This window comes from Corticium candelabrum, chromosome 16 (genome assembly GCF_963422355.1).
Source record: "Corticium candelabrum chromosome 16, ooCorCand1.1, whole genome shotgun sequence".
In the NCBI taxonomy this organism is placed as follows: Eukaryota; Metazoa; Porifera; class Homoscleromorpha; order Homosclerophorida; family Plakinidae; genus Corticium; species Corticium candelabrum.
In genome coordinates this window covers 5,123,511-5,151,193 of record NC_085100.1, presented here as the reverse complement: position 1 = coordinate 5,151,193, position 27,683 = coordinate 5,123,511, and the positions used below count along the sequence as shown (strand labels likewise).

Genomic DNA, 27,683 nt, shown 5'->3' with positions numbered 1-27,683 from the left:
CAGATTCTTGAAGGCTACGCTATACATTTGTTAAATCAGTGAGAACTTCAGCAAGCCAAAAATGTTTAATACAAACATTTAAGACAGTAAATGACCAGTTGTGCGAATGCAAAGTCAACATATGACACAAATCCTGCTAAGGCTAGAGAACTTGTATGCCCTAGGTTCTCATAGCATGACCCTACCCTAACACACACACACACACACACACACACACACACACACACACACACACACACACACACACACACACACACACACACACATGTTTGTACTCTATTGTAGTTATATGCTCCTTACAAGTGTTAGAATACTTGCTACTTGCTAAGATACTTGCTACTTGCTAAGATACTTGCTACTTCAGCCTTCAGCAAGCTGAAGATGGTGAAAGGCTAGAGTGTGTCAGCTTAGCAACTGATCACTTGAATTAGGTGTTGCTACAAGTGGCTGAATACCTCGTGTCTGAAACAATAGAATTGATGCTTAGAAATTTAAAAGAGCAGGCGATGCAAGGAGTGAGACAGGACACCCCTTAGATCTAGAGGAAACACAATTAATTAAGGATCAAAGGGATGCGTGAACATTCAGGAGTCATGCACCATGAGATATTTGACTGCTCCTATCAAGTTCTTTCTATAGTAGTTGCTGGTCAATCTATCCAGTAACTGGTGACTGTGTTAGCGGTCTAGCTGACCTCTGCCAATTCTACACCAAAATCACATGAGAACAGACCATTCTTCACTGAAAGTTACTGTGAGCAACCCTTCATCATCTACAAATTAATGTGAACAGTTCCCTCTTCCCGTAGAATGCGTTTGTGTTTATTGTCAAAAATTCATTTGGCAAAATTTGTGAAATACAGCGGAAATTCTCAATATTGGTATATACTTGAAATTGTTGATCACTTAAAGGTATTGGAAGAAAACATATTCTCAGTTACAGCAAAAAGGAATGACTTTGTGTCGAGCGATTAAAGCTAATTTGCCTGGAGCCGAGTCAATGGTTTGTATAAGACTTCAAACCTGAAGATCTATTTCTCAGGATCATGCGTCTGGAGAGTTCATAAAGAAATTTGTTTGTACTTTCCAGTAGTGCTAAAACTTCAATCAAGTTGTTTAACCCTATTTCTAAAAAGGTCATAAATTTGTGTCTGGGTAATGATTGCTTTGGTCCAACGAAACAGAGTAGGAGAAGACAAGGATACTTAGCTGTTACCAACAGCTGGATGAAGCAATGCAAGACTGGGCCTTTCACTGTATTTGTTGATGATGTCAATGTTAAATCAGAAAAACAAGCGTCACAGTTACTGAAAGATTTGGATTGGCCAACTCATCAATTGATAATGACAATAAACCTCTAGACTTTGCTGAAGTCCATGATTTGACAATACTGTGTTTCAACACAAAAATATCCACACGGTTTCTTGGTATCCTCCAAATGTACAAAGGTCTAGTTTGAAGTAGTATGTTCTTACCTGACAGTCTATGGAGGAGAATGATTCACAGCATTAGAGTGATGAGTGGTCCTGACTTGAAATCATGCATATCACAAGATGATAATCAGTTAGTTTTACAATTTCATGCAGCAAAGAGTTCAGATGCCTAAAATGAATAATGGTGCTTTGAAAAACTTTCTTGTTCAAAATTCTCATTGTGAGAGCCTTGTCAATTCATGGCGACCAGAGAACTGCATTTGCTATTGATGTAGAAGGCAGACATGGAATGAATTTAGCCAGCAGCGAGTGACAGTGTGAAAGAGCACCTATCCCCAGCTCCAGCCAGAAAATAACTGAATAACAGACAGTACTCTGCAACAGCATGATTGAATAGCAATGTAATTTAGCTAGGGTGAGAGCTCAGCATAGGATGGAAGCCAGAAATCAATACTATAGGTATGTCAACAAGTGAAACATCAGGTGAAACAAGACAATGAATGAAGTGTGGTTACAAAGGCATGCCAACAGGACATACGAATTAAACTTCGGAGACATGGTAAATTTCAAATCAGACAATTGAATAAAATTAATATTAAACCAGTTGACATAAGTCACTAAAGTTTACAGAAAAGCAGAAAATTGGACAAAATTAAGATTCAACCAATTGTCAAAGTCTAAGAAAGAGATTCTAGCAGCTGTCAAAATAAACTAAATGGCACTGCTGCTGAATGTTTTTACAGAGTGGAAGAAAGAGTCTTAGGCTAATAATTGATATCTATGATAATACAGGATGTGTCATGCAAACCAATGTGAAATGTCTTCAGATTGAGTAACTATAACTATATGCAAGTGTAAACCAAGCTGTTGCTTGTCTCCTGTTCTCTTGATATCTACATGAAGAAAACAATTTGCGATCATGAATTCGAAGCTCTTTCTCTGATCGATTAAAAGTGCCATTCAAACTGCACATGAAATACAGATCTCATGCAGCCATAGATTCAAGGAAAAATTCATAAATTGGAGCATAAGTATATATGCAGATGATTTGGGCATTTCAAGGTCTTGATCCTTCTTGTGTCTATACAGCAGTCTGCAGAATGCTTTGCTTAATAAATTAAAGATTGTGTCAAAAGGGGTATAAAAAAGACCAAGTCATCAGTGCCTGTGTCAATGATATAGGCTAACATCCGTATAATGGCAATTGCTAACACAAAGTCAACGATTCTGCTATCTGGGTATAGTGTAGCTTGTAAATCAGGAAGATGTGACAGAAAAAATAACAGGATTGGAAAGCCTGTTACGGATTCAGTTGTTGGCCCAAAGTTAATTAGCACAAAAGCCTCTCCAGAGCCGTCGAGTAAATGTAGTGTGATACGTGTGAACAATATTAAAAAGTTGAACACATTTTGAGATATATATCAGAACAATCCTTGTGATGTGAAAACAAATAACATCACTAATAAGAAGAAAAATCTTGCCAAAGCAAAAGCAGCATTGTTGGTAAAATTTGACATAAGGGCCCAAATTATGAACTTTCATAAATATATGCCTAAACTCACACCAAACAAAACTGCTCTAGCTAGAACACAGAATAGTGAAATAAATCTATGCTACTACCCTGGTACAAACAGAATAAATGATAAATGATCTGTTGGACTCATTATCACAAGCAATGGACAATTTGATCGAGACAATTCTTGCCATAAAAGTGGATTTTTTCAGTAGACTTGTACCATTTTCACCAATGGCAGTTGTAAATTCCTGTCAACATTAGACAACAGTCCGCTGCCAATGCTCTAATAACACAAAGTGCTGCCACAAAAGGAGAATACTTTGCATAAACTAGTGTATCTTTATCTTGCTTCTGATCTCAACAAAAGTTCCAATATGAAGTGGCTGACCCTATTGCATGATGACCCAATTAATTAAGTGGTATCCATTGTAGTACTATTACACATAGTGGTGTAACAGTATATACTTTCATATGTGGCATAGTATATATACAATGTATACAACATGGACTTAAAGCAGTGTCATTACTAGAATTGGTGAATTACCAACAGCATAACAGTATACATAAATACAGGTAGTATGTTAATTAATTCTCCTTCTCTCTGCTGTCCACGTATATAGTATCATTGTCCATTGTGTCCATACATTACTCAGCATTGTGCCCATACATAACAGCTGTGTACCAGTGTTCTTGAACCCTTTCTGTGTATATTCCAGCTATATCAATACAGATAGCGAGGCAGCAAAGGACACGGTTGAAAGCACAGCAGACAATCAACTTCAAGAAAATAACTTCGCAGTAGAACGCACCACCAAGATAACCATATCATGGAACTCTATAAAGCTGGGTGGATATACTGACCAAAAAGAATTGAAATTACTCGACGTTGATTAAGCTAGCTCACTATTTAAGTATATTGGCAAACTTGGCATTCTATTCTGCATGGCCTAAACCCATAGTTGAGTATGGTTGAGCTGAGAATTTGTGTGGTGGTGTTGGTGTTGGTGTTGGTGGTGTGTGTGTGTGTGTGTGTGTGTGTGTGTGTGTGTGTGTGTGTGTGTGTGTGTGTGTGTGTGTGTGTGTGTGTGTGTGTGTGCCATCAGCCACTGGGGTCCGGGTGGGACTTCATTAGCCCACACCACAGTTGGCGTCGCAGTCGGTGCTCCTGCCTGTGAGCACCTGGCCAGGCTCCAGGAGATTGCTTAGCATGGCCCATAGCTCCTGCTTAGTGCACAGGAACCCAGCCATCTGGCTGGGAAGCATTACCGTTTAACGGAAGCTCCTTATCCATTTGCCGTGTGTGTGTGTGTGTGTGTGTGTGTGTATGTGTGTGTGTGTGTGTGTGTGTGTGTGTGTGTGTGTGTGTGTGTGTGTGTGTGTTGTGTGAACGAATATTGCTAATGTCAATAAAATAGCAAGCAAACCCTTAACTGGCTGCTTTGCAGGCAGTTTGAAAGACAGCCTTTGTTGCATTAACCTTGCAATTCTTGAAGTCAAAATTGTTGATGAAGAGACAACAAATTTACATCTTTTGAACAACCCTAAATCTGTTTCATGGCATTGGTCGAACAACTAAATTCTGATTTAGCTTGGTATGACAAAAATTATTGATAAATCTATTTATTGATGACAAGAATTCATGATGCAGGGTTCTAACTAGAGTTGCAGCCCAACCAACTGTCACAAACCAAATTAATGTTTTGGCCATGCCCCTTTGGCATTTGTAGACATTTCCGACCCTAAAGCACAGATACTGAAGAAATGTACAAAAAGCATTCTTGGTTACGATTTAGATTACCTCAATCTCAAAATAACTCAAATGTTACAAGAATCATGCAGGTAAAGCCTACAGCTTCAGTCATGCATGCATTGCACGTTTTCCCTGTCAGCACTGAGCATAAAAACATGACGGCATTCAACCGTCAATGCACCTTCCCAAACAGGCAAGGTGACGGTAAAACTGGTTCTAGCCAGAACCTTGTATATGGTTTTGACAGACAGACAGGTAGACAGAGTGTTTTTCAAGATGAAAAATATATTTATAATGGTCTTAGCTCATAAATTAAACACATTGTTGCTATAATCTTCTTGGTATAGTGGATGTAGACCTTAAAGTTTTAAAATATATTATCATGACAGACGACAAGCACACAAGCACACACACACACACACACACACACACACACACACACATACACACACACACAAATTACTTTACCAATTGCACATGTGAATGGGGTAACGATGGAATGTTGATAGGTGTACTGGGTAGTACAAATAACAGTGAGCAACAGTCTTTTGAGAAATGAAGGAACTGTGAAGAAAATTGGATAGTTAGCATAGAGGGCAAAATTTGCCTGTTCCCTTCACATCAAGTTGGTGTGATGTTATACATAAAAACTGATCATTGTCACATCAATTTCATATTCTGACAATCAAATTATACCTGTTCAGAGTCCCTTGAATTTGCATGACGCCAATCAATTTTTCATTAGAAGCCAGTAGTATGTCAATCAACCTTTCAATCACTTATGTCCAAGTTTAACCAGGTACAATGGATGTAAAGAGTGATGGCATACATGGTGTGTGGTACGATGATTGATGTATCCTGCCAACACCACATATACCTACCAGGCTTAGATACGTAAATTACTAGGAAGTTTGCATGTTTACTTCCATGACAAGGTTTCAATAAATAGGGTAAGGGCGCCTAATTGGGAACGCCTACACGTACTTCCGCCTGTGTCTCAAGTTCTTTACTGAAAAACGAATCTCACTGCACCTAACGAACCATAGCGTTGAAGCTTGATCTTCACTCTACACCCTCTAAGCAGCTGGCACGCTAGCGATCTACCGTGTTGACACAAGAGCTGCTAACGAGTGGGAGGTTCACATTACTGATATCTACGAGGCGTGTCCTAATTGGGAACAGTTCGTTTCTCGTTGACTAAGCCTTCCAAGAGAATTATAAGACTGTGATCCAGTAGTCTAATATCTTCTGTGTCATCAGAATTTTTCCAGGCATTGGAAACTTTTGGTCTTCCCTACTACAATCTTATCTAGCGCGTGCCTAGAGTAGGTCTGCTGTGTGAAAGGAAGAGAAATGACTGTCACCAATTGGGCTTGACGTGAAAGGGTTGCAGGAAAGGGTCTTACTTTTACATAATTGTGGCAAATCAATTGCAATTTCTTACAGAAACGGCATATCCATGTGAGTGAATGTGGTCAATTCCGTCCTAGAATGACATCCTCTTGTGTAAATGATTGTCCGACGTGTAGTTCAGCTTTGCAAACGTCCATACATACAATAATTTATGACTACAGCTCATACACTAGCGTAACTTATCTATTACTTGCACCTCCTACCAATAGATCTATACTCCAAGCGCATAGGACCCTAGACGGTCTAAGGCAAGTGTGCAAGAGGTCTTTCGTCTTGTTTTGAAGTAGCGGCAAACGTTCCTCTACATTGAGTAGTCAAATCTCGCAACCTGCAAACCTATTTACTAGAGTTCCCACAAGGACAACGAAAGCACGCCCTGTAGGTGGAGTTTGCTATACGTCGGCTAGTCATTAGCAGTTCAAATGGCTGGAGAGCGCAATTCTGTTAGAGCGTATGCGCCAGACACGATAAAGCAAGCAATAGAGTATGTAGAAGTACAGGGATTGTCATACCGACAAGCATCAGCAAGAGCTGGTTGTGCCGCCACCACCCTATTCAAACAAAAACACCAGAGAGTCAAGTACACCAGCGTCGGACGTCCTACTGCCCTCACTCCTCTAGAAGAGAAGGTTATTGCTCGATGCATTACAAGCCTTGGAAGTTTTGGCCATCCACCAACTCGTGACATGGTTGGCAGTGTCATCAAAAAATACTTCGATGACTCTGGCATGCAGAATCCATTTCCTAGTGGCTTCCCAGGCAAGAAATGGTGGAAGAATTTTTTCACAAGATGGCCAAGTTTGAGTGAGCGAAAACCAGAGCACTTGACCATCCAGCGTGCAAAAGCAGGATCGACTGAAGTAGTGGATAAATTCTTTTCCAATCTAGAAAAGATCTTGCAAGAGGAGGGTCTCCTGACTCTACCATACAGTGAATTGGGGAGACGTCTGTGGAACTGTGATGAGACTGGACTATGTACATCTGTTACATCAAAAAAAGTAATAGTACGAAAAGGCCAAAAAGATGTCTATGAGACTGGCACGGGTTCTGGCCGTGATAACATCACAGTTCTTGCTTGTGGATCTGCGATAGGAGAACGCGTCTTGCCATATGTTGTCTATAAGGCCAAGACTACAAATCCTAGCTGGATGGAAGGTGGTCCCCATGGTTGCATGTTCAGTGTCAGCAACTCAGGATGGATGGAAAGCACTCAGTTCTCTGAATGGTTCATTCAGATGTTTTTACCAGCAACAAAGCTTCTTCGACTGACAGCTCCTGTTGTTTTACTTCTTGATGGCCATGGTTCTCATGTCACGTTAGAGCTAGTAACAGAAGCTGCAAAACAGAATACTATCATCATTTGTCTACCACCCCATACAACACACATCCTTCAACCACTAGATGTCTCTGTTTTCAAATCTGTAAAGCATGTGTGGGCACGACTTTTGAAAGAATTCAAAAGTGAAAAGTTTGAGGCTGTGGTCTCTAAACGTAGTTTTCCATCCTTGTTGAGTCAGCTGTGGAAAGAGACCTTTTTTCCTGAGCACTTAGTAAGTGGATTTCATGCCACTGGCATCCACCCCCTTAACAGAAGCATAATTAGAGAAGATAAGCTAAAGCCATCAGAAGCCTATTCAGGTACATCTATAGAACAACCCTTGTCAGCTACTCCTGTAACAGAACGTGTCACAGGAATTTTTAAGAAACACTTCCAAACAATTCAAGAGACAAAAGCTAATGTGAAAGGAAGTAGATTACAACCAGGCTACTATGGTGAAGCGCTAACAAGCGAAGCAGCTATTGAAAGACTAAAGCAGCGAGAAATGCAGAAGTCAAAGGCTAAGTCTAAGTCTAAACAACAAGTAAAGAAAACAGTAGCAAAAAGTCCTCACATTGATCAGTCTGAGAGCACATGTCAAGGCTGTGGTGCACACTATGACAAGGACACCAAACAGGAGCAGAAAAATTGGATTGGCTGCGACAAGTGCTGGAGGTGGTACCATTGCCATTGTGCAAACTTGTCAACGTACCCAGACCTTGAACAGTTATGGATGCGTCCAGAATGTAGTCATTGAATTTAGCAAGTAGATTACAAGACAGCATGTTGTAGCAGCGGTTCCACATGATAATAGTAGTGTAGCGAGTTTTGTTACTGCAATGTTGGATGATAGTAAAGCTGTTAGTTTTTGTTCACGCCAGTGTCTAGGTGAATTCCAGGAGCATGTGGGAATACCTTCAACAATTCATAGCCACAGTTCCTTCCAACTAGTCCGTTTGCGACATTTCGCAACTTGTACTTGAATATCAATACAAATACCATCATGTTAGGCCCTTCAGAGTCTTGATTCTCCCTTTCTCTCTCTATCACATGCCAATCCAGCCCCTAGAGGAAATTGGAGTCTACGCTCACAGTACAAAGACAAAGAGAGCTAACGATCAATCAGTACAATACAGAATTGATGCTCTGCAATGTTGTAGCGCTGGCTTACTCCACCGCTGCACGATCGTCAAGAACTCTACCGTTCCCAATTAGGGCACTTTGCGCAGATATCAATATCTCAACGCGCGTACTTCTAGAAGCTCTACCTAGACAATGGAAATTTTCTAGTCTGCAGTTTTCAGTTCTTGTTTAGCCTAAAAACTAAGCTTCAAGTTCATGCGCTACTCAGTGCACAGCTGTACGGCTTTCAAGTGAAACCTGCTGGAGAAGGCGGAAATGAAAGTAGGCGTTCCCAATTAGGCTCCCCTACCCTACGTATTGTCTAGCTAGAAAACTCGACCCAGTCTCTTTCCGAGGATTGACGAGGGCGGAGAGAGACTGGGTCGAGTCTACAGAAACTCCTTTGCGACGTGTTAACTCACCAACGCGAGGCGTCTACAGATACCATACTAACTAGTATAAACCTATGGTTGCACGAAAGGACTAGCTAAGGCGGTGACCGTTCTTAATTGGCTATGCGCCCGCACGCTACGCTAAGAATTCGCTAACTGACCTTCCTCTGTGAGTAGCAATAGCGTCTATTTCATCAAAGAACACAATAGACGGTGCCGCTTGCCGTGCCTTCTTGAAAACCTGAAGTGAAAAATGACATGTAGAACTATATTGCACTCTGTTGACCATACAAATGCAAGATAGACATAGACACTAAAATATACTGCCAATCAGTCCTAAATGTAAAATACTGCCATTGTAAAAGCATCGCAAATTGCTAGCAAACAGCCATGCACTAATTTCTATTGCAGCTTGCCACACTGGTATCAAAAAAGTTAACACACACTGTTCAGCAACAAAGTCCTAGTCAGTTTACACCACTTCTGGTGATGACTCAATATTGCAGCCGACAACAAAGGCGAAAATAATGCCCAGGAGTTGAACTACGGCAAAGCTGATGCCAACAGCAGCAACAGCTACAGTGTTGCCTTCAAACTTGGACTTTACTTCTTCATAGCAGCCAATGGTGTTTATAGGAAGGTCTGCTAATAGCTGCAGATTAACAATGCCATCCGGACCTCCTGCTATTGTGCAAGGATCCGTTTTGCAACAACTACTTGGTACACGTTGAGGCCCAAGGTAGGCCTGCCAATCTGTGTAGTTCTCAACACCACAGCAATCTAGGTTCTTCTGAGCGGTGTTCCAAGCATCCTTGATGACAGAATTATTGGAATAAGTAGGCAGAGTCGTATACAACGTAGCCTTAAGTTCCTCGTCGTAATCGTTCACGTAGGCAAGAATTCCACCCACAAGTTCCAGGGCAAAGGTCACAATCATGAGAATACCAAACAGGTAAAGCATAATCTTGTTCTCCATACACGCACCGCAACAACCAAGAAAAGCGATAAGCGTGATTATAGAACCGACTACCATCAGCAAGATGGGGCCATTAAGGTACTTGACTCCTGCAAGATCGTCGAGAAAAGAGTCGAATTCCACGTACAGCCATGCGCCTAGACCCAAGACAATGACCCCAATGGCAAAGAAAATGATGTTGAAAACGAAGAGAAGCCATTTCAAACACTTGGAGCAACCTTCCACAGCCATAACGTTCACACCGTCAAACAAGTAACTTCACGCATGCGCAAGTGAGAATTTACTGCAGAAAGGTGCGATATCGCGACGACATGCGCTCACGTGACCTAAAACACGCAACCGGCCGCTCCTCGTTACTAGTCTAGTAGATACTGCAGACGCCGACTACACGTCTAATTTTACATTTTCTCAAGGAGTGGCGTGTTTAGACGTCAACGTTTTTGTATGGCAAATTTTTTGGATCTGGGTTTCGAGGCCCGGATACTGTAACCCGTATAATCTGGCACGTGCATGCACGTACCTACATGCGGCATCAAAAAATTGCCCCTCCTGGGGGAAGACGACCGGCTGGGCACTCGACCACAAACTGGACGACTGGACACGTGAACTAGCAGCAAGATTACAAACGAAAAACCGAAAGTCAGAACGAGAAACTGGAACTTAGAACGAGAAACCGGAACCTAAACCACAAGACAGAGCCTGAGAAAACAAGAAGACCGTGGAACCTGTAGACGCGACGTCAGTCCGGGGAATGACGAGGGCGGAGAGAGACTGCATGGGTCGAGTCTAGGCACCTGTAACGAGGAGACCGAAACGTAGTTTGGGAAAAACGCTAAAATAGAAACCGGAATGGGCCACGGTACACTGAGTAGCTCCTACAGCAAGTTGCAGTCACAAGTCCCAGTTGCGTTGAATTCACGCTGTATTAGTCTGGTACACGTACATACGTACAGTACAGTACCAGCCTTGACTCAACGCGGGATTAGGGTCTCGCTATGCGAGACTATTCTTTAGTTGAAGTGGAGACTTCGCTCTAAAGAAAACAAGGCTACTTGACCATCAGTGTGAACGCATCATAACGCTGTACATTCCACCTAGCATTGTTGAGCTGCTCATGCAAGTCACGTAGCATCATCTTCTAGAGGCAGTTACCGTAGGTCTCGTCGACGACTCGATTAGACGGATGCGTACTTGGGTCGGATCATTATCAACTCGGCGCATATCGTGGTACGCGTACAGTACGCTCTGCTCCAGATCATGAGATGGCGCTTCAGTAAGGGAGGCGCTTCAAATAATTACGGTACATGTACAGTACACACGAAGACTTCTTTAGGGAAACGCGAGACGGTTGCCACGTCCAAACAATTGCATCTGTACAGGGACTATTCTGTTCACGGGGACTATTCTGTTCACGGGGACTATTCTGTTCACGTGGACTATTCTGTTCATATTTGCTCCTATTCTGTTCATATTTGCTCCTATTCTGTTCACCGGGGACTATCTTGTTCACGCAATTTGAACCCACCCTAGCGGGGACTATCCTGTTCACTGGGGACTATCCTGTTCACGTGTACAGTGTAAGACATGTGTACAGTGTACGTAAGGCAGCTGAGGATCAGGAGGCACGAACGCCTAGGAGGCACGAACGCCTAGGAGTCTGTCACCATTGAAAATCCCCTCACGTGGTGGTTACGTCTACCGTATTTACACAGCTATCACCGTCTAACCTCAATAAATAGGCGCAGGTTGTCGTAATGAGGTGACCCCAGATCCGCCAGAGCCGAAACAAGACATTACTGTGAGAAAACATGCACGTGCAAATGAAGACTAAGGCGTCTGTGTTGCTCTGACTTTGAATACCGTAACAATAATTAGCCACGCACACCAAAAATTCAAGCTGTCAGACTGCAGAACCACTGCAGAAACACTGTGGAACAAGCCAAATGTTACAGGCCATCTTCGCATTACGTGCTGGAGTAACGCGCGCGTTCACTAGACGGCTGGTTGTTGGTGGGAAAACATGCACGTTACAAATGTAGATTAGGTGTCGTTTTCTACCTGCTACACCCTTATCTAGAGCAAAGGACTAAACATCATGTACAGGACGGACAACCGATGACTGCTCGTAGCACAGCTGCCAAACAAAGAGAGGTGGAGCCTTATGATGACATCACGTTCGTTTATTGGTTGGTAATGACGCCACTTCTCGCCTATTGGTCGGAATAGCTTCATTTGCATCTGCGCTAATCGAGTACAATAAATACGATCGTACGGTCGGTCGCACGACAGACGACTAATAATATACTCTTTTTAGCCCGGATATCCGGGCCTCGGGTAATTACCGACGCGTGTAACGCGTTGGGGGAGGACTGCTAGGCAACAGCGTAACACGTAATCGCTGATCCAGGCAACTACGTGACCAAATATCAATCTCTTTCTCATGCTCTTCAAATTGGCTCTGACAAATTACATTCAAGCTGCAACGCTGTGGCACGGGGAGGGTTTGCATTGTAGTGCTTCTTCATTTCTTGGTACCGTACTACCCCGCCTAGAACGACAGAGGCTCTTATTACGACATCTGGAACTAAGTGCCTTTGTACAGTGTGGGGTTAGGGAATAGGGTAGAAGCCATGGAATTCCCTGGAAAATCACAGACAAAGGAAACATCACGGTTCTGATGAAAGTTTGCAGCATTTCTAACTGATGCACAGAGCAGTTTGTCACTAAAAATATTTGTGAAGGAAGCAACCAAATCAGAATCAGCGATATGGATATCAGTGATGTCTTCTTGCGTCTAGCCTCCAAGGAATTCCATGGCTTCTACTCTATTCTCTAACCACACTGTACAAAGGCACATAGTAGCAAATATTCTAATAAGAGCCCCTGCCCTTCTTGGTGTGATAGATAGTGCCAGTAAAGTGTGCAGCAGCTGCATGTTCCATAACTTAAAGGTAGCAGCCAAGGGTTTAGCACTTCAGTGCTTCTTCATTTTCAAACTGAATGACATTTATGATTAGGGCTGGGATATCAAAAATCCACTACGCCAATGGACCCATGAAGTTGCAACTGTTTGACGACAACAGTCCAGAATCCAGCTAGACGCAAGTGGCCATGGTCACCAAGTAAATCAGCTATCACAATATACTCATCCTCTTGCAATTGACAGTAGACCTCAGACACCGTCATGCAGGCATAAAAATGTAGCATCGAGAGCTCATGACAAACTGCTGTGGTCGATAAATGAGTTAAAGTCAACAACGTCTTCACTCCACCTCAAACATGCGTGATTGAAACATACATTCCACTATGAGAAGGATTCCAGTAGTTATAACGTTACATCATGCAACAAAGAAGAGTCTTCACTTCTATTTCTCATTCAACTTTAGTACGTGTGATGATAGAGAGATGGTAACCCATAACTGTGTACCACAGACTGTTTCCAATCAAATGCTCCATCTGTACATGTTGCAACAGCTCCAAGCTAACTACTGCATGAAGGCAGTTAACAGAGACAATTAACAAAAGACAGCCAAAATATGACTATCCAACAACAAACTAAAAAAGGTTAATGCTCTCGCTCAACATCTGGCCCAAATAAACCTTGACATTCGTTTTACTTATTCCTGTAGTATGAAAATATTTCTTCAGCAAAAGAGATAGACAAAGGCCAAACAAACAAAAGAACAAAAGATCAGTTTAATTAAATTACCAAGTAGAAATTCAGGTATCACACATGTAGAAGCACCTGTTCTTGAACATTTTACAACCTGAGCTCAAGAAAGAACCTTGCAGCTGTACTTTGGGTGAAGTCTTGAAAACCACTGGTGCATATAGCCAGAACGTAGGCTGTGAGGGAAAGCAATGCGCCCAGTCAACACCCTGTATTGACTCTAAGACTCACACTGGGCTCTGAGAGAACCTGATAAGGTGGCATCTGTGTGTCGTAATTTTGAGTTGTTTCTGCAGTTTCAACTCTTGCAAGTGGTGTGCTTGATACACCAGTCTGGGTTGAGACAACCGAATCCGTGCACCATTTAAATAAGTAGTTCAGATAATGCTGTGTAGTTGCAAACTGCACGTGACTAAGTATCCTACAACAAGTTGGTAAGACTGAATTAAGTACCAACAGTCTGACATCAATTGTAGACATAAGTTATGTAAGTGTACAGTGTCACTGTGTAAGCGGCTTACTAAGCCCACCACTTAACATAATGCTCAAATTCTTAAGAGTGTTTAAGCAAAAGATAATGTACAGAGTAACACATTGGTCATTTATTCAAGCTAATGAATAATGCAATCAAACTGCAAATGGGTCATTCCAATCAGTGTGTGTTAACATTGGAAAAGTGTTAAACAATATCATATGTTCTATTACAAAGTAGAGGCAACATTTAAATAGAGATATAAGCACAAGAAAGTATTGAAAAATAGTAAAATAACCAATTAGTAATTGGGAATGCTAGCTGCTTTAGACAACCTACAGAAATGCTTATGTTGTCGGGTGGTGTTTCAATAAGTACTATTGTGCACCAGTATCAATTTGGACACCAAAACCATCTTGCTGTAGTGTACAGTCTCTATTCTGATCATCACTAGAGTTACTGCAAATTAGTTTTTGGTTCCAGGGCCATAAATAATCTATCTGAGCAATCTATGTATACACTAGATTCCTGGATCTAATCTCAGTCATTTCCTAAACTCGGTCACTCGTTCTCTGCCAAACATGCAGCTGCAGTCGGTCAGACCTAGCTGCTACACTAGCATCATAGTCCTACTGAATAGCAACTAGGTATAGAGCCAGCCACATCAGCATCCATTGTAATGTTGCTGCTGTAGAAACTGATCAAACCTATTTTCGGTCACAGAGTATCATATCTCAGTCAGTGCTTGCCATGTCGTTTCTACAACTCTGTTTGAGACGCAAGACATCTCTATCAATACGTTCATTATATGGTTTCCTTTCACCAAATTGTTGGTTTGTCTTGTCAACGTGTACTCTCGCAGGCAACGAAAGAAGATGGATGACTTACGGACATAATCTCAGTCACCTGATTTTAAGCGATTTTCTTTCTTCAGACACAGATCTCAGGCGATCTTTTGGTTAAATGTTCTAGTCATAACTGCTGGCGACTACTTGGCATACCTATGGGATAATGTTAGTGCTCCTTGCACTGTTGCTACGACAGAAACATGAAATGTGAGACAAATACTCGGACATCCGAGATCATATCTCGGTCATCGCATTCACCATGTTTCTACAAGACGAATTGAGACGTTAGTCATGTTTTATTAAAAAGTTTCCTTTAGGTGTGTGTGTCTGCCAGTGAATAACCAATTTTGTCTCTTCAGTTGTCACTGTTGTAAAGCGGTGAGAAAGGTGATGACCTATAGGACATAATCTTGGTCCCAGTATGAGCACACTCCTTGGGTTCTACAGCTTTCAGGTAAGTGGTCTACCTTCATTGGGCATTGCACTTATGGTCACATGCGACTAAGGATGATTGAAAATGTTTCGTAGTACATTTTCTAGAGATAACAGATTCTACTAATTAGACATGTAGGCAAACGTTAGTTGTTCTATCTAAACTATGTTTTTGACTAATATTTAAGATAACATTTTAATCTGGTTTAGTGCTAATGAGCTGATTTTGTAAGTTACAGCAATCATCATGAAGGCGATTGTACCCTTTTGAAATCAATAAGGTCAACTCATGCACTGCTATGTATGCCTGTGTTTGCAACAAGAGACTGTTTGGCATGGTTGGATGTGATGTGATATATGAATCATCAATGTGATATTGTGCTTGGGAACTTGGAGACTTGACTGCAACCAGATATGCCTACATTGGCCTGGTAATTCCTATTTTCTACAGAAAAGGCGAGAAGAAAGAAAACTGCATTGCAGGCTGTTGAGTGTTTGCCATCTCAAGTAGTGTCGCACACTTAGTAGAGTGATGGCAAGTCTATTAATGTAGCCTGGCTTCTCTAATTACTGGCAATATGTGATGTGGGAACTCTTTTTAATGCTGTATTAGCCCTTTACATGCTAAGTATTGCAAGTGTAGGTATGAGAATTTTACAGGTCTATGCCAGGTGACTATAAATGTTTTTGCCATTTGCCTAAGGTTTCTTCTAGTACTAACTGTTATAATAAATAAGAATGTACTTATATATACATTGAATCCCTTTTGGTACAAGTTGAATCTCACAAGATGCCTTTCACTAAGTATGCCAGGGCTCTGCATAAACTGAGCATAAACTGAGCATAAATACTACAATCTTTCTAATTGTAAGATTTTAGCTACATTAGTTATTATGAACAATGCTGCCTGGTTATACAGAAGGGTTAGTTGATATCCTTCACTCACTATCATTCTCTCTCACAACTTCATAACTGTGTCATGAGAGTCAGAGCTGAGTTGTGAGAACGCTTGTTTTCTCTTTGGCAACATGTCAACATTGTCACAAGCTCTCAACATAGCTCTGGTAAGAATACATAAAAAATAGTTTGTGTGCAGTACTGCTCGATAAAATCAGTCATCCCATAACCGTTATGTCTGCCAGTCAAGAAAGTAGAAACAGGTAGGAATACTATACTCTCTGGCTAACTGCCAACAAAATGTAAAATTCAGAGTCATCGATGATCACATTACATTATGTTTGAAGTATACTAAATGGATCAAGTTAGAAAAACACATTCATGACTCATAAGCCCGTCTTTCTCAAAATCGTGTAACCGAGACTATGTCCTGCAGGCCATCATCACTATTCTTACCGACCTGCAACAGTAAAACTGAAGAGACAAACCAGCTGGAATTTGTAAAAGCACACCAGTCCTTAGAAACAACAAAGTCATAGATTAACTAATGGCTTGGCCTTGAATGTCAAAGTCAAATAATCTATCTAAATCACCATGATTAGGTGACAGTTTTGAAAGTTTTCTGAGGACAACTCTGGCTATTCAGTGGGAGAAACACCCGAAGTGAACCTTTCAAGGACATGACTAACAATCTCAATTGGTCTTGTAGAAACACGATGAAAGCTACTGACTGAGATATGATTCCGGATGTTCGAGTATTTGTCTCTCAGATTTCACGTTCTGCCATAGCTGCAGTACGATGAGCATTAACATCACTCTGTAGGTATAGTAGCCAGTGGTGCTGACTATAACATTGCCAAAAAGAACGCCTCAGATCTGCATCCGAAGAAAGAGAAAACCACTCAAGATCAGGTAATTGGGATTACGTCCAGTGAGTCATCCGTCTTCTTCGTTGTCTGCGAGAGAACATGCTGACAAGACAAAACCAACCATTTGGTGAAAGGAAGTCACATAATGAGCCTATCGATAGAGATAACTTGTGTCTCAAACAGAGTCATAGAAATGAGATGGCAAGCACTGACCAAGATATGGTACTCTGTGACCGAGAATAGGTTCGATCAGGTTCAAGTTCTACAGCAGTAACATTATGATGGATGCTGATGTCGCCTGCTCTACAAATATCGTAGTTGCTATCCAGTAAGATTATGATGCTAGCGTAGCAGCTGGGTCTGGCTGTGCTATTTGGCAAAGAACGAGTGACTGAGATTAGGGGTGCATTTCTTTAACTCCACAACCTAATCCAGTAGAGTCTGTGGACTTCCACGGGTTTCTTTATCTCCACAATCTAAATCGGTTGAGCTTACCCAAAGTCCACAAACTGATCCACTTGAGATAGTAGATTAGTCTGTGGAGATAGGTGTGGCTAATCTGTACATGAGCTTGGAAACAAAGCAACGACGTTTTGATCTAGAAAGCCTGTTAACAGACGACATTGTAGAAACAATTACGTCAGGCTTCATGTTATGGAGATCTAGCTGTCTTGTTGAATCATTGCTGCACTGTAATGTGCATGCCTGCTTCCAAAAGAGTTTTTTCTTTTACCAGTTTAGTCTGTTTCACTAGATTAAGGTTGTCAAGGTAAAAAAAGACACAAACCAGGAAATGACTGAGATCAGATCCGGGACTCTAATCAACATACATACAGTATCTGCGCATGCAATATAATTACCTGTCTGACAGCTTTCTCTGATTCTCCAACCCACTGACTAAACAACTCTGGTCCCTGCATTTATTAAACATCATGTGTAACTCAACAAAACAATATTCTGTTAACACACCTTCACAGAAATGAAATTTAATCCACTTTCAGTAGCAAGTGCCTTTGCGACTAAAGTTTTGCTGCAACCAGGTGGACCATACAAAAGAATTCCTCTTGGTGGCTGAATGCCAAGTCGATTGAATGACTAAGTAAGTATACATAAAATCAATAAAGACATGCTAGCAGTCATCAGTACAAACTATATGATACCTTTCCAGCAAAAATAAGATAACAACAACTTAATAGCTTGTACTAACCAAACACTAGGAAACAATATTAGTGTTTAGAACCTCTGCATTATGTGAACAAGGACTTCACATACTGCCGTTTATGACATTTAACATTATTTGGAAGTGAGCAAGCAAAGTTTGCTTACAAAAGAACCAAATCTAGATTAATTAACAAATATATTATTCATGCCTGCTTCGAATCTGTGGCGAATGCAAAGCATGCTACAATTTACAGAGTAAATTACATTCCTCACATATATAAATAGGAATAAAAATTGAAAATGGACTACTGAGTGATAACAAGATTCCAAAATCTGTCATGTAAACAAAAATAAAGCAATAGGTAAAAACAGCGTACGTAATTGATACTAGCTTATTTGAGCTTCTTTCTAAGAAAATTGAAGTTTTAGTTATCCTGAGATTATAAGAAAAGCCCAAGCATGGAAAGAGCTACATTTGCAAAGAAAGATACAAACTATGGCAATTACAAGGTATATCTCTGCACATTGCTACACGTAAGTTGTTCTAGAACACCTCATAAAGGTACTCTGTACTGAATCCTCACTTTCAGGTACACTTTTGTCTTGTCAATATATCCAACACCTTTGACTTGTATTAAAGCATGCCCTGTCCAAATTTGAAAGAAACATAGTGTAAAATAACTTTGTAGATTTAGTGAGTCTGTATAGTATCTACTAAACAAAAGGCAGGTGTCTGCATGTGTGTGTCAGTGCGTGCGCGCGTGCACGCGCGTGTGTGTGTGTGTGTGTGTGTGTGTGTGTGTGTGTGTGTGTGTGTGTGTGTGTGTGTGTGTGTGTGTGTGTGTGTTGTCTGATGCTAAATGGCAGGCAACTAAAGAAATTGGTTATATATCCAAATAGTTAGTCATCTAATCCAATTCTTTAAAAGGGCCATGAGAATAGATTTGGCAACAAATGCGTCTTATGTATGAACCATACATAGTTGCTTACGCCTCTATGCTTAAGCTGATGGCAAACAAAAGATAGTTCATCAACATATATATGAAGCAATAAACAAGACTGCACAAATAATATTTAAGAGGAGGTTCTCAAGTTGACTTATTGTTGTATACAGTGATATGCACACCATATTGTTTCGTTTGTTAAATGAAAATAAAATGCAATAATAAGGTGACAACCCTGACACAGACAGCAAGAAGGCTGGTGGTGTGTAGAGCTTGCATTTAGTAGAAGGTATAATCTGTTTTTAATTACTAAGCTCTAGGACATCTGAAAAGCATGGTTGCTGTTTGTTTTCCATAAGTTTACACTTTTTGAACAATTTGAAACGATTTTGGTATGGTTAGAAACCACATAGCCTTAAAAAGTTATATTTATTAGGTCGCCCCACTAACAGCTCAGAAAGCCTCTTGAACAGTGACAACATACCGTGCCACCATTGTATTGCCATGTAATGCAAGGTCCAAAAAGGGATGATGATTAGTTCTGGTACTCTTGACCCAATTTTGATGCCAGTTACACAAACCACCTGTTTCAAAGCAATGTCAGCCTACTTTTTGAACAAGATTGATTTGATTTCTAACTCAAGATTTAACTGGACCTGTTTTATTTATGACAACGGGTGACATAATGATTAAACTACCTTGAAACCGTCTGCACTTTCTTCTACATCTATTGAATCAATAAGTAACTGTCAGACCTCTGCTTCAGCAGAATGAACAGTTTCTGCAAACCCAAGTAAGTAGATTGGGCCATTTCTCAGATACAAGACAATTAAAACAATGTTCTGCTAAATAATTAAAGACAACAATGTGCAGGCTTGGGCCACTGCATTATTTGCAGTTGTACGCTGTTTGCAGTGGTAATCTAACCAAGCTGTCGACAATATAATGCTTTTGTATGTGTGGGTGTAACCCGTGCCATCAGAAACAAGGGGTTTGTATAAACCGCTGAAATCCTACTGGGTATGCACCTAATGGAGAAACAGGAACACGTACTGTTGTGGGATGACTTAATGCAAGAACTAAAACACAAGTGTCTGGCGCCTACACAGGTAACTTTTTTCTTGCATGAACAGTAACGCCAACAACAATAACAAAGCATGCATGATTATGCTACAACTTCTCAATCTTATCAGCAGGCATGGACTCATATGGCATCTGCCATGGTATTGAACTATGAGTTTAATGACAGTAAGACCGAGTGTGAAAATTATCAGTACACAAGAACAAATAACTCATGCTGCTAAAGTAAAACGAGTTTTCACAAACTAGTAGTCAGCAAGTTGATGTTCTTAATTAATGCCAGATCAAGACAAACATAACAAACAAAAAAACTACTAGGATTCTAACCAATATGCTACATCAATTATTAGCAGTTGCAGATAAATTTGTACAAACTATTCAGAATTGATCAATAAAACAGATTAGAGATTCTCTGAAAGCATTGATTGAAAGGTGTTGAAGCAATATATAGCATGTTGCACTGGATTTCATGAAACAAGCTGTGCATTTGCTGTAAAGGGTGCATATAGCATATCATTCAATACTTTGTGAGTAGAAAACAGTCAAACACAAAATTTGGCATAAGGCTTGCGGTCAAGAAGATGCATAGAAATTGATGGTGCTCATCTACAGTCACTGTAAGCTTTTCATTGGCTGCATGACCATCGCAGGTGTTAGCCTTGCTCTAGAAGCAGTGTGGATTGCAGCCCCGAATGTGCTGTCATCTAGAAAGCTACCCAGGTGTGTACCTCAAGACCTCTAAAGGGTACCTGTTAGTGTTTTCTTGCCATCACCTAGTTACAATATTTAGGCCACACTTAAAACAAGTCGTATGCTTATCTCTAGCAGCACTATTCACATACTATGAGTAGAGTATTGGACAATTCAGCGCAATACCCTCATTAAACCTTATTAATTATGGGTTTGAAAAGCAACATAATGTCAACTGACGCAATGATGAAATAATTATTATGTTACACATAAAAATGAAAACAATAGAAAGCAGAAAGAGTAAAACTCTTCTTGCACACACAGATTTTAAAATTTTGACAACTGAAAATTTTTTTACTGTTTTGATCCTTACAGAAAGTAAACAAATCAATAACCTAAAACATGATGCTACTGATCAAGACTGTGCCATAGACTTGATTGCCCAGTCAATGCAAACATTTGTTTCAAGTTAAATTCTTCTCTCTTTCTTTTCAAATTCAAAACCAATCACATTAATTGTGTAGCAGCCACAAGATTGCAGCTGTTTTTGGGTAAATATTTGAACTGTACATAATAAACTTGCATAGCAATCAATTTCTCTGCAATAAACAACATAACAATTTCAAAAATGCATCTTTACTATTTACTAGTAGTTTGTGATATAAGTCAGTGCAAACACTGCATTTAAATGTTATACATTTGCAACATCTTCATATAGCTCCCAAAACACATTTTCAAAAGTTCAGATTTAGTGATTGTCTACAACCAAATGTACATGTAAAGAACAAGACAATGTACTCTAGCTATGACTTAAAATCCAACTTCGTCATAAATGCTAGATTATGCCATTTGACACAACTTGCTCTGTAGTTCCCTACTGTTCTGGTAGATGCGTGTAGCAGCATACTAGTTTTACCTAGGCTCGTACCAACTCTTGCGCATGCAGTCGTGCCCAGTTCCCATATGGCACAACAATGCCTGAGAGGCCTATTACAGTGTCTAAACAGTAACGTTGCCTTAGTTTACAATAATAATAATAACCTCTCGATGTTTCAGAGGCCATTCAACAGCTTCTCTTAGCCGTTGCTTAATAATTTCTTGTCCTCCCACATCGCTCCAGTAGACCTAATTAATGCATCAATTCACAACACACAGCCACTGTGTCTGTTACATAGCCATTAGCCACCTTGGGAACATCCACGACAACTTGTCTCATTGCACTAGGTCGAACTTGTTTTAATCCAAAAGTCAAGTCCTCCATAGTCACACAAAAAGTGCTATTTATAGAACTGCATGTGTCAATCTGCCAATTAAATAAGTACAGACTTTGAATTCAAACCAAACCACAAACAGTGAATAAAAACCTACTAAAGAGAGATCAACGTTTTTCAAACATCTTTGAAGTGCTCTTGACTCAGCTGTATGTCAGAGAAATTGATTACCCATGCAGTAACAGCTACATTTAAGCTCATTCATCACCTTGGCTACAGACTGCAAACAGGTCAGCTCCCACATGACCATGTGCAGCATCAGCAATTGCAACAATATCTGATGGCAATAATGAATAGTGAACTTTTCTCAACAAAGTAGACAAAATCTAAAATTAGCAAAAATACCATATCCATTAACTTAAATATCAACATAACTTACAAGTCTGCACATAGACATACATGAGCTCGCTCTTCTGCTGTAGGTATTGTAATCTCTATTTCTTGATCAAAGCGACCTGGTCTCCTCAAAGAAGAATCTACAGTATCTAATCGATTAGTTGCTCCAAGCACAACAACAGGAGCAGAAGAGATCTAGAAACAAGAATGGCCTTGTCATGAGTAAACAAAAAAAGGAAGGCATTGACCACACAGGGTTACATCCTTACATATGTGAAGCAAGTAATGAAAGGGTATAAACTGCAATGCAAAAATCAAAAAAAATTATTGTATTTTTTGTTAGTTCTTAAAGTCCTCCAAAATAATGTTTTAAAGTTACAATCATAAAAATATAAAACTCCAGATTGGTGAGTATAGTTGAAAACAGGCCAGAACAAAATCAAAGCATATTGCTTTGGCCAATCTTCAGATTCAAGCACTACTGATCCAAGTCTAGATTCAATCTGCATGGACGTTTGTAAAATAGATGAAGTTTGCTCTGAGGACAATAAACTATTGGTGGATGTGTCAATAAACAGAAAAACAACTCAATTTTGTGTCTATTCAATTTCGTATAGACACAGGAGCAGACGTATCTTTACTAAATGCTCAGCTTGGCAATGCCTTGGCAGTCCTAGATTATTGGGTTCTTAAGGAAGACTTCAAAATGCTTCAGAGGAGGGGTTATGACATTGACATTTAAAATTTTTTTTCCAAAACAGTGCAATTTCAAAACACGTTAGCTGATATATTCAATTCTATGTCAAGGAAGGAGTTGGGACCAATCTACTTGAAATGGATTGGATAAAGAAAGTTGGACTTGCAACAAAATATAATCAATTTCTTAAAAGCTTGGGAGGCTTATGGCTGTGTAGCCGGTGGAAGCCATAGCACTAATTGCTTTGAATAAGCTGTTGTACAAATTTTCTGACATATTCTAAGACGACTTGGGATGTGGCAGTGAGAAGGCAAGCATCCAAGTTCGTCTAGATGCAGATCTAAAAATCATTCCGTTTAGAAGACCTCCTATGCATATGAGAAAACCAATAAAGGTAGAATTAGACAGACTAGTTGAAAGAGAGGTTTGTAGCCGGTGAATAATGCATTATGCGCTTTTCCAACCGTCAATGTTGTAAAGCAATAAGGATCTGTACAAATATGTGAAGACTTTAAGCCTCTCAAAAATTTTATAGTGGTAAAACAGGACACTATACCACATCTGTCTGATCTTTTCTCTGTTCTCGTGAGAGGGCAAAATTCTCTAAGTTAGATTTGTCAGATGCGTATAATCAATTCGAAATGGATTCAGGAAGTCAGAAATATTTGGTGACATTAACGCTTGTTCAAATTTCGTTGATTACCATTTGGAGTGAGCTGCTCCTGCTATATTTCAAAGAGTAATGAATGAATAAGGTGTTAAGGAATCTCAAGAAAACCACTGATTATTTGATGGCATTTTAGTGACAGGTCCAATTTAAAACTTGTCTAAAAAGTGTTGAGGTGTGTCAGGGATCATGGCCTTCGTTTGAAGGAAAATAAATGTTAATTCTTTCAGTCATCGATATAATATCTTGGTCATGTCGACAAGGATGGTATTCGGTCTTCAGAAGAAAAATAAAGCCATTCAAGACATGCCAATTCCTACAAATCAAGCTAAATTACATTCATTCCTAGGAATGGTTACCTATTTTTCTCAATTTTTTCCTAGGCTATCTGATCATACATCGCTGAGGGACAAGAGCAAGTAACCGAGTATGCTTCTAAGTCGTTAACAAAAGCTGAAATAAACTACTCTCAGATAGAGAAGGAAGCTCTGTCAATTATTTATGAAATTCAAAAGTTTCGACGTTACCTTCTGGGACATCATTTTACCTTAAGAACAGATCATAGACCACTGGTCACAATTCTTGATGCTACAAGGATATCAGTTCCTACTAGAACCAAGCAGTCGTTTGACTAGATGTGCTCTCCAACTATCCCAGTACGAGTACGATATCGAGTATCAATGTTCAAACACTGATGCCTTGTCACGTCTCCCTTTAAGACATGCTAAAACTCTTGATCAAGTTAGACAACAAGACAAAGAAACTGAGCAGTTTGTGGCCAGCCTAGAGACCCAAATGTTAAAAATTGACCAATTTTCTACAAGCAACTTCAAAAATACGTTAAGAAAGATGCCACCTTACAAGAAATCATTCGATACATTCAGGAGGGATGGCCAACAAAACTATCGAAAGCAAATGTCAAATCGTATTCTTGCAAACATCAACTTTCAGTTATTGGTGGATGCCTATTAAAGTATGGAGATGAAAGGAGCCCACATGAGGCAACTGGCTCGCCAATACATCTGGTGGCCTGGTATCAACCGCAATATTGTTGATAAATGGTGTGCTATTGCGATCTGATGCGTGTGCCTTACACAGAAATAGTCTTCCAACGGTTCTTCTTCATCCATGGAAATTTCCTGACAAACCTTGGCAATGTTTGCATCTTGATTTTGCAGGGCCATTCAACAATTTTATGTGGCTCCTAGTTGTTGATGCCCATTCAAAATACCCAGAGGTTTCAAATTTCATTGTTAGATCAAGTGGAACAATTAAAGCAAATAATATCATCATTAAAACATCCAATTGCGAGTTTTGGAATTCCAAAGCAAATCGTCATGGACAATGGTCCCACGTTTTAGTGAAAGAGTTTAAAGGTTTTTGCAATCAGTAAGAAATCTTTCACAGTTTAACACCACCTTAAAACCCTAAAGGTAATGGACAAGCGGAAAGATCTATTCAGTCATGTAAGACAGCAGTCCAAAAAGCATTAGAAACACCAAGAGCAAATCTGCAAAATGTTGTCACTGACTTTCTCATGGTATATAGGAGTAAAAAACATGATGACACTACTGAGGAGTCTCTACCCAAACTCCTACTGGGTAGAAAACTTCGATGTTGTCTCAAAATGCATGCTAGTGCCAGAATTATTTGCTCCTCAAGATCAAAGTAAACAATTACTGAAACGCAAAGTTCAACAGAGACCAAATAAAAAAGACATGATCATACGTCTCATTAAAGAAAACCATTTAATTAGATGAAGCTGTTTTTTCGTTATACAGCCAGAAAGGAAACAAAAAGGATTTTGGAAATCAGCAACAATACTCAAAGTTCTAGGACAAAGATACTACATTGTCAGATTTCTTGCAGGCACTACTATGAACCATTCGTCAAACAGAACATCATTTCCGAAAATATGTGATTCCTCGCCAGCTGATAACATGGATGCGACTGATTCTGATTCAAATAACGATTCCATGAAGACAGAGACGTTACCTACACAAAGCCAGAGAAGAACTAAAGGACAACCACCTGAACTGAAGCTATTATGCAGCCTTTGCACTCCCGAAAAGCCGGAAGATTGCACGTTCGTGGACCTAAAGCAGAAGTTGGATGAACAGTTTGGAGTAAAGAAACTGGTTCTATTGGAGAGGTACAATTTCTATCGTTATCGCCAATCGGAGGATCAGTCACTCACAGAATACCTATTGGAACTACAAAGGTTGTCCTTGTCATGTGAGTGGCCCGAAGCATAACTAAAACAGAACCTTCGAGACAAATTTGTCATGGGCATTTACAATGAGCAATTATTGCAACAACTTCTGACCCACGAACATACAAAATCCCTTGATGAGATGTTTCAGTTGGCAGCAACTTTTGAAGCAGCTGAACGAAAATCGCTAAAGCATGCTGAGGGTATTCAACCTTCTGTTTCATTAAGGAGTATGTGTCAGCTGTCAAAAAGAAGCCCAAAAAGAACATCAAGAGTTTGAAACCAAATTCAAGTCCAAACTAGCCAGATATCTCACTACATGTTCAGTCAAAAATTCGGTTCCAGAAGTCCTACACTTGTAACAGTTGTGGTGGCAGTCATCAACGTAATTCTTTCCGATTCAGAAAGGCAAAGTGTCGTCGATGTGGTAAGATTGGTCACATAGAGAGAGTATGTAAATCATCTACTGCTGTGGTACAATCCCTGCCAAATTCTGACTATGAGTTTCATCAAATACTAGCAGAGAAAACATAAGCTATTGTTCCCCTATCTTCCAACCTCAAACCACAAAAACTACAAGGACTGTCAAGGAAGTACCGCCTTTATCAAACATTACAATTGCCAGAATTTGGAAGGAGACTTTTGTTAATGGTGGACTCAGCATCACCACTTACATTTATTAATTGGTTAACGTGGAAAGGCTTGAACGAGGCAAAGTTGATGAAAACCAATCAGGTATTGGGTGCCTTTGAAGGCCAGTCTATTAAACCTTTGGAATACTATATTGTAAAAGTTAGATGAGAGGATCAACATACAAAATCTACCTTGCTATGGATATATGTGTCGAGTAAGGGAGTAAACATCTTAGGTAGAGATGGACAGGTGGAACTATATATTCATATCACTCCCAACAAGTTTGGTTCTGTTTCAGTGTTAAAAGATTGCTGTCCATGTCAACTTCAAAAAATACCTACTATACATGCAGAACTTTTCCAGCCAGGTCTGGGGTGTTGTACTACAATCAAGGCTGAACTGAAATGCAAAACAGATCAATTCCCAAAATTTTTAAACTAAGGAAATTGCCATTTGCTTTCAAGAAAAAGGTTGGATTAGAGTTGAATCACTTGACAAACGAAGGAGTTCTTGAAAAAGTCAGTTCTTTGCAATGAGCATCACCAATTGTAGTGGTAAATAGACCAGGAGGCAACATAAGGATTTGTGCAAACTTCAAAGTATCTTAAACCCCGTTCTGGTTAATGATGTCTACCCATTGCCTATACCAGAAGAGTTGTTCCACAAATTGAATGGTGGATGCAAATTTACAAAGCTAGATTTGGCTGAAGCATATTTACAAGTTGAACTGACAGAGGAGTCTAGTCAATTGGTTGTGATAAATACACACCAAGGACTGTATTAATATAAAAGGCTACCATTCGGCCTAAGCTGTGCACCAGCAACTTTTCAGAAAGTCATAGAGCAAACGATAGAAGACATTCGTGAAGTGGCATGTTATCTAGA

General features: G+C 40.0%; 2 protein-coding genes across 3 annotated transcripts in view; both read right to left on the bottom strand.

Moving 5' to 3' along the window:
* The window catches only part of LOC134191730 (ATPase family gene 2 protein homolog A-like), a 42,350-nt gene that overhangs the window by 1,494 nt on the left and 13,173 nt on the right, over window positions 1-27,683 (bottom strand). For both annotated transcript variants that reach the window (XM_062660341.1, XM_062660342.1), the window contains exons 8-15: window positions 22,653-22,784; window positions 22,462-22,579; window positions 22,351-22,400; window positions 22,169-22,285; window positions 22,024-22,107; window positions 18,077-18,202; window positions 17,968-18,021; window positions 9,105-9,184 (exon numbers count right to left, since the gene is read on the bottom strand). In XM_062660341.1, coding sequence (XP_062516325.1) covers window positions 9,105-9,184; window positions 17,968-18,021; window positions 18,077-18,202; window positions 22,024-22,107; window positions 22,169-22,285; window positions 22,351-22,400; window positions 22,462-22,579; window positions 22,653-22,784 — 761 coding nt within the window. The remainder of the gene's footprint in view (window positions 1-9,104; window positions 9,185-17,967; window positions 18,022-18,076; window positions 18,203-22,023; window positions 22,108-22,168; window positions 22,286-22,350; window positions 22,401-22,461; window positions 22,580-22,652; window positions 22,785-27,683) is intronic.
* Window positions 9,190-10,187, bottom strand: LOC134191732 (tetraspanin-9-like). The gene has a single exon (XM_062660343.1). The coding sequence runs from the start codon at window positions 10,148-10,150 to the stop codon at window positions 9,416-9,418; it is 735 nt and encodes a 244-aa protein (XP_062516327.1). The 5' UTR covers window positions 10,151-10,187; the 3' UTR covers window positions 9,190-9,415.

What these genes read in the sequence shown, in the direction of transcription:
- LOC134191732 (XM_062660343.1), bottom strand. Translation starts at nt 10,150, where the DNA reads ATGGCTGTGGAAGGTTGCTCCAAGTGTTTGAAATGGCTTCTCTTCGTT.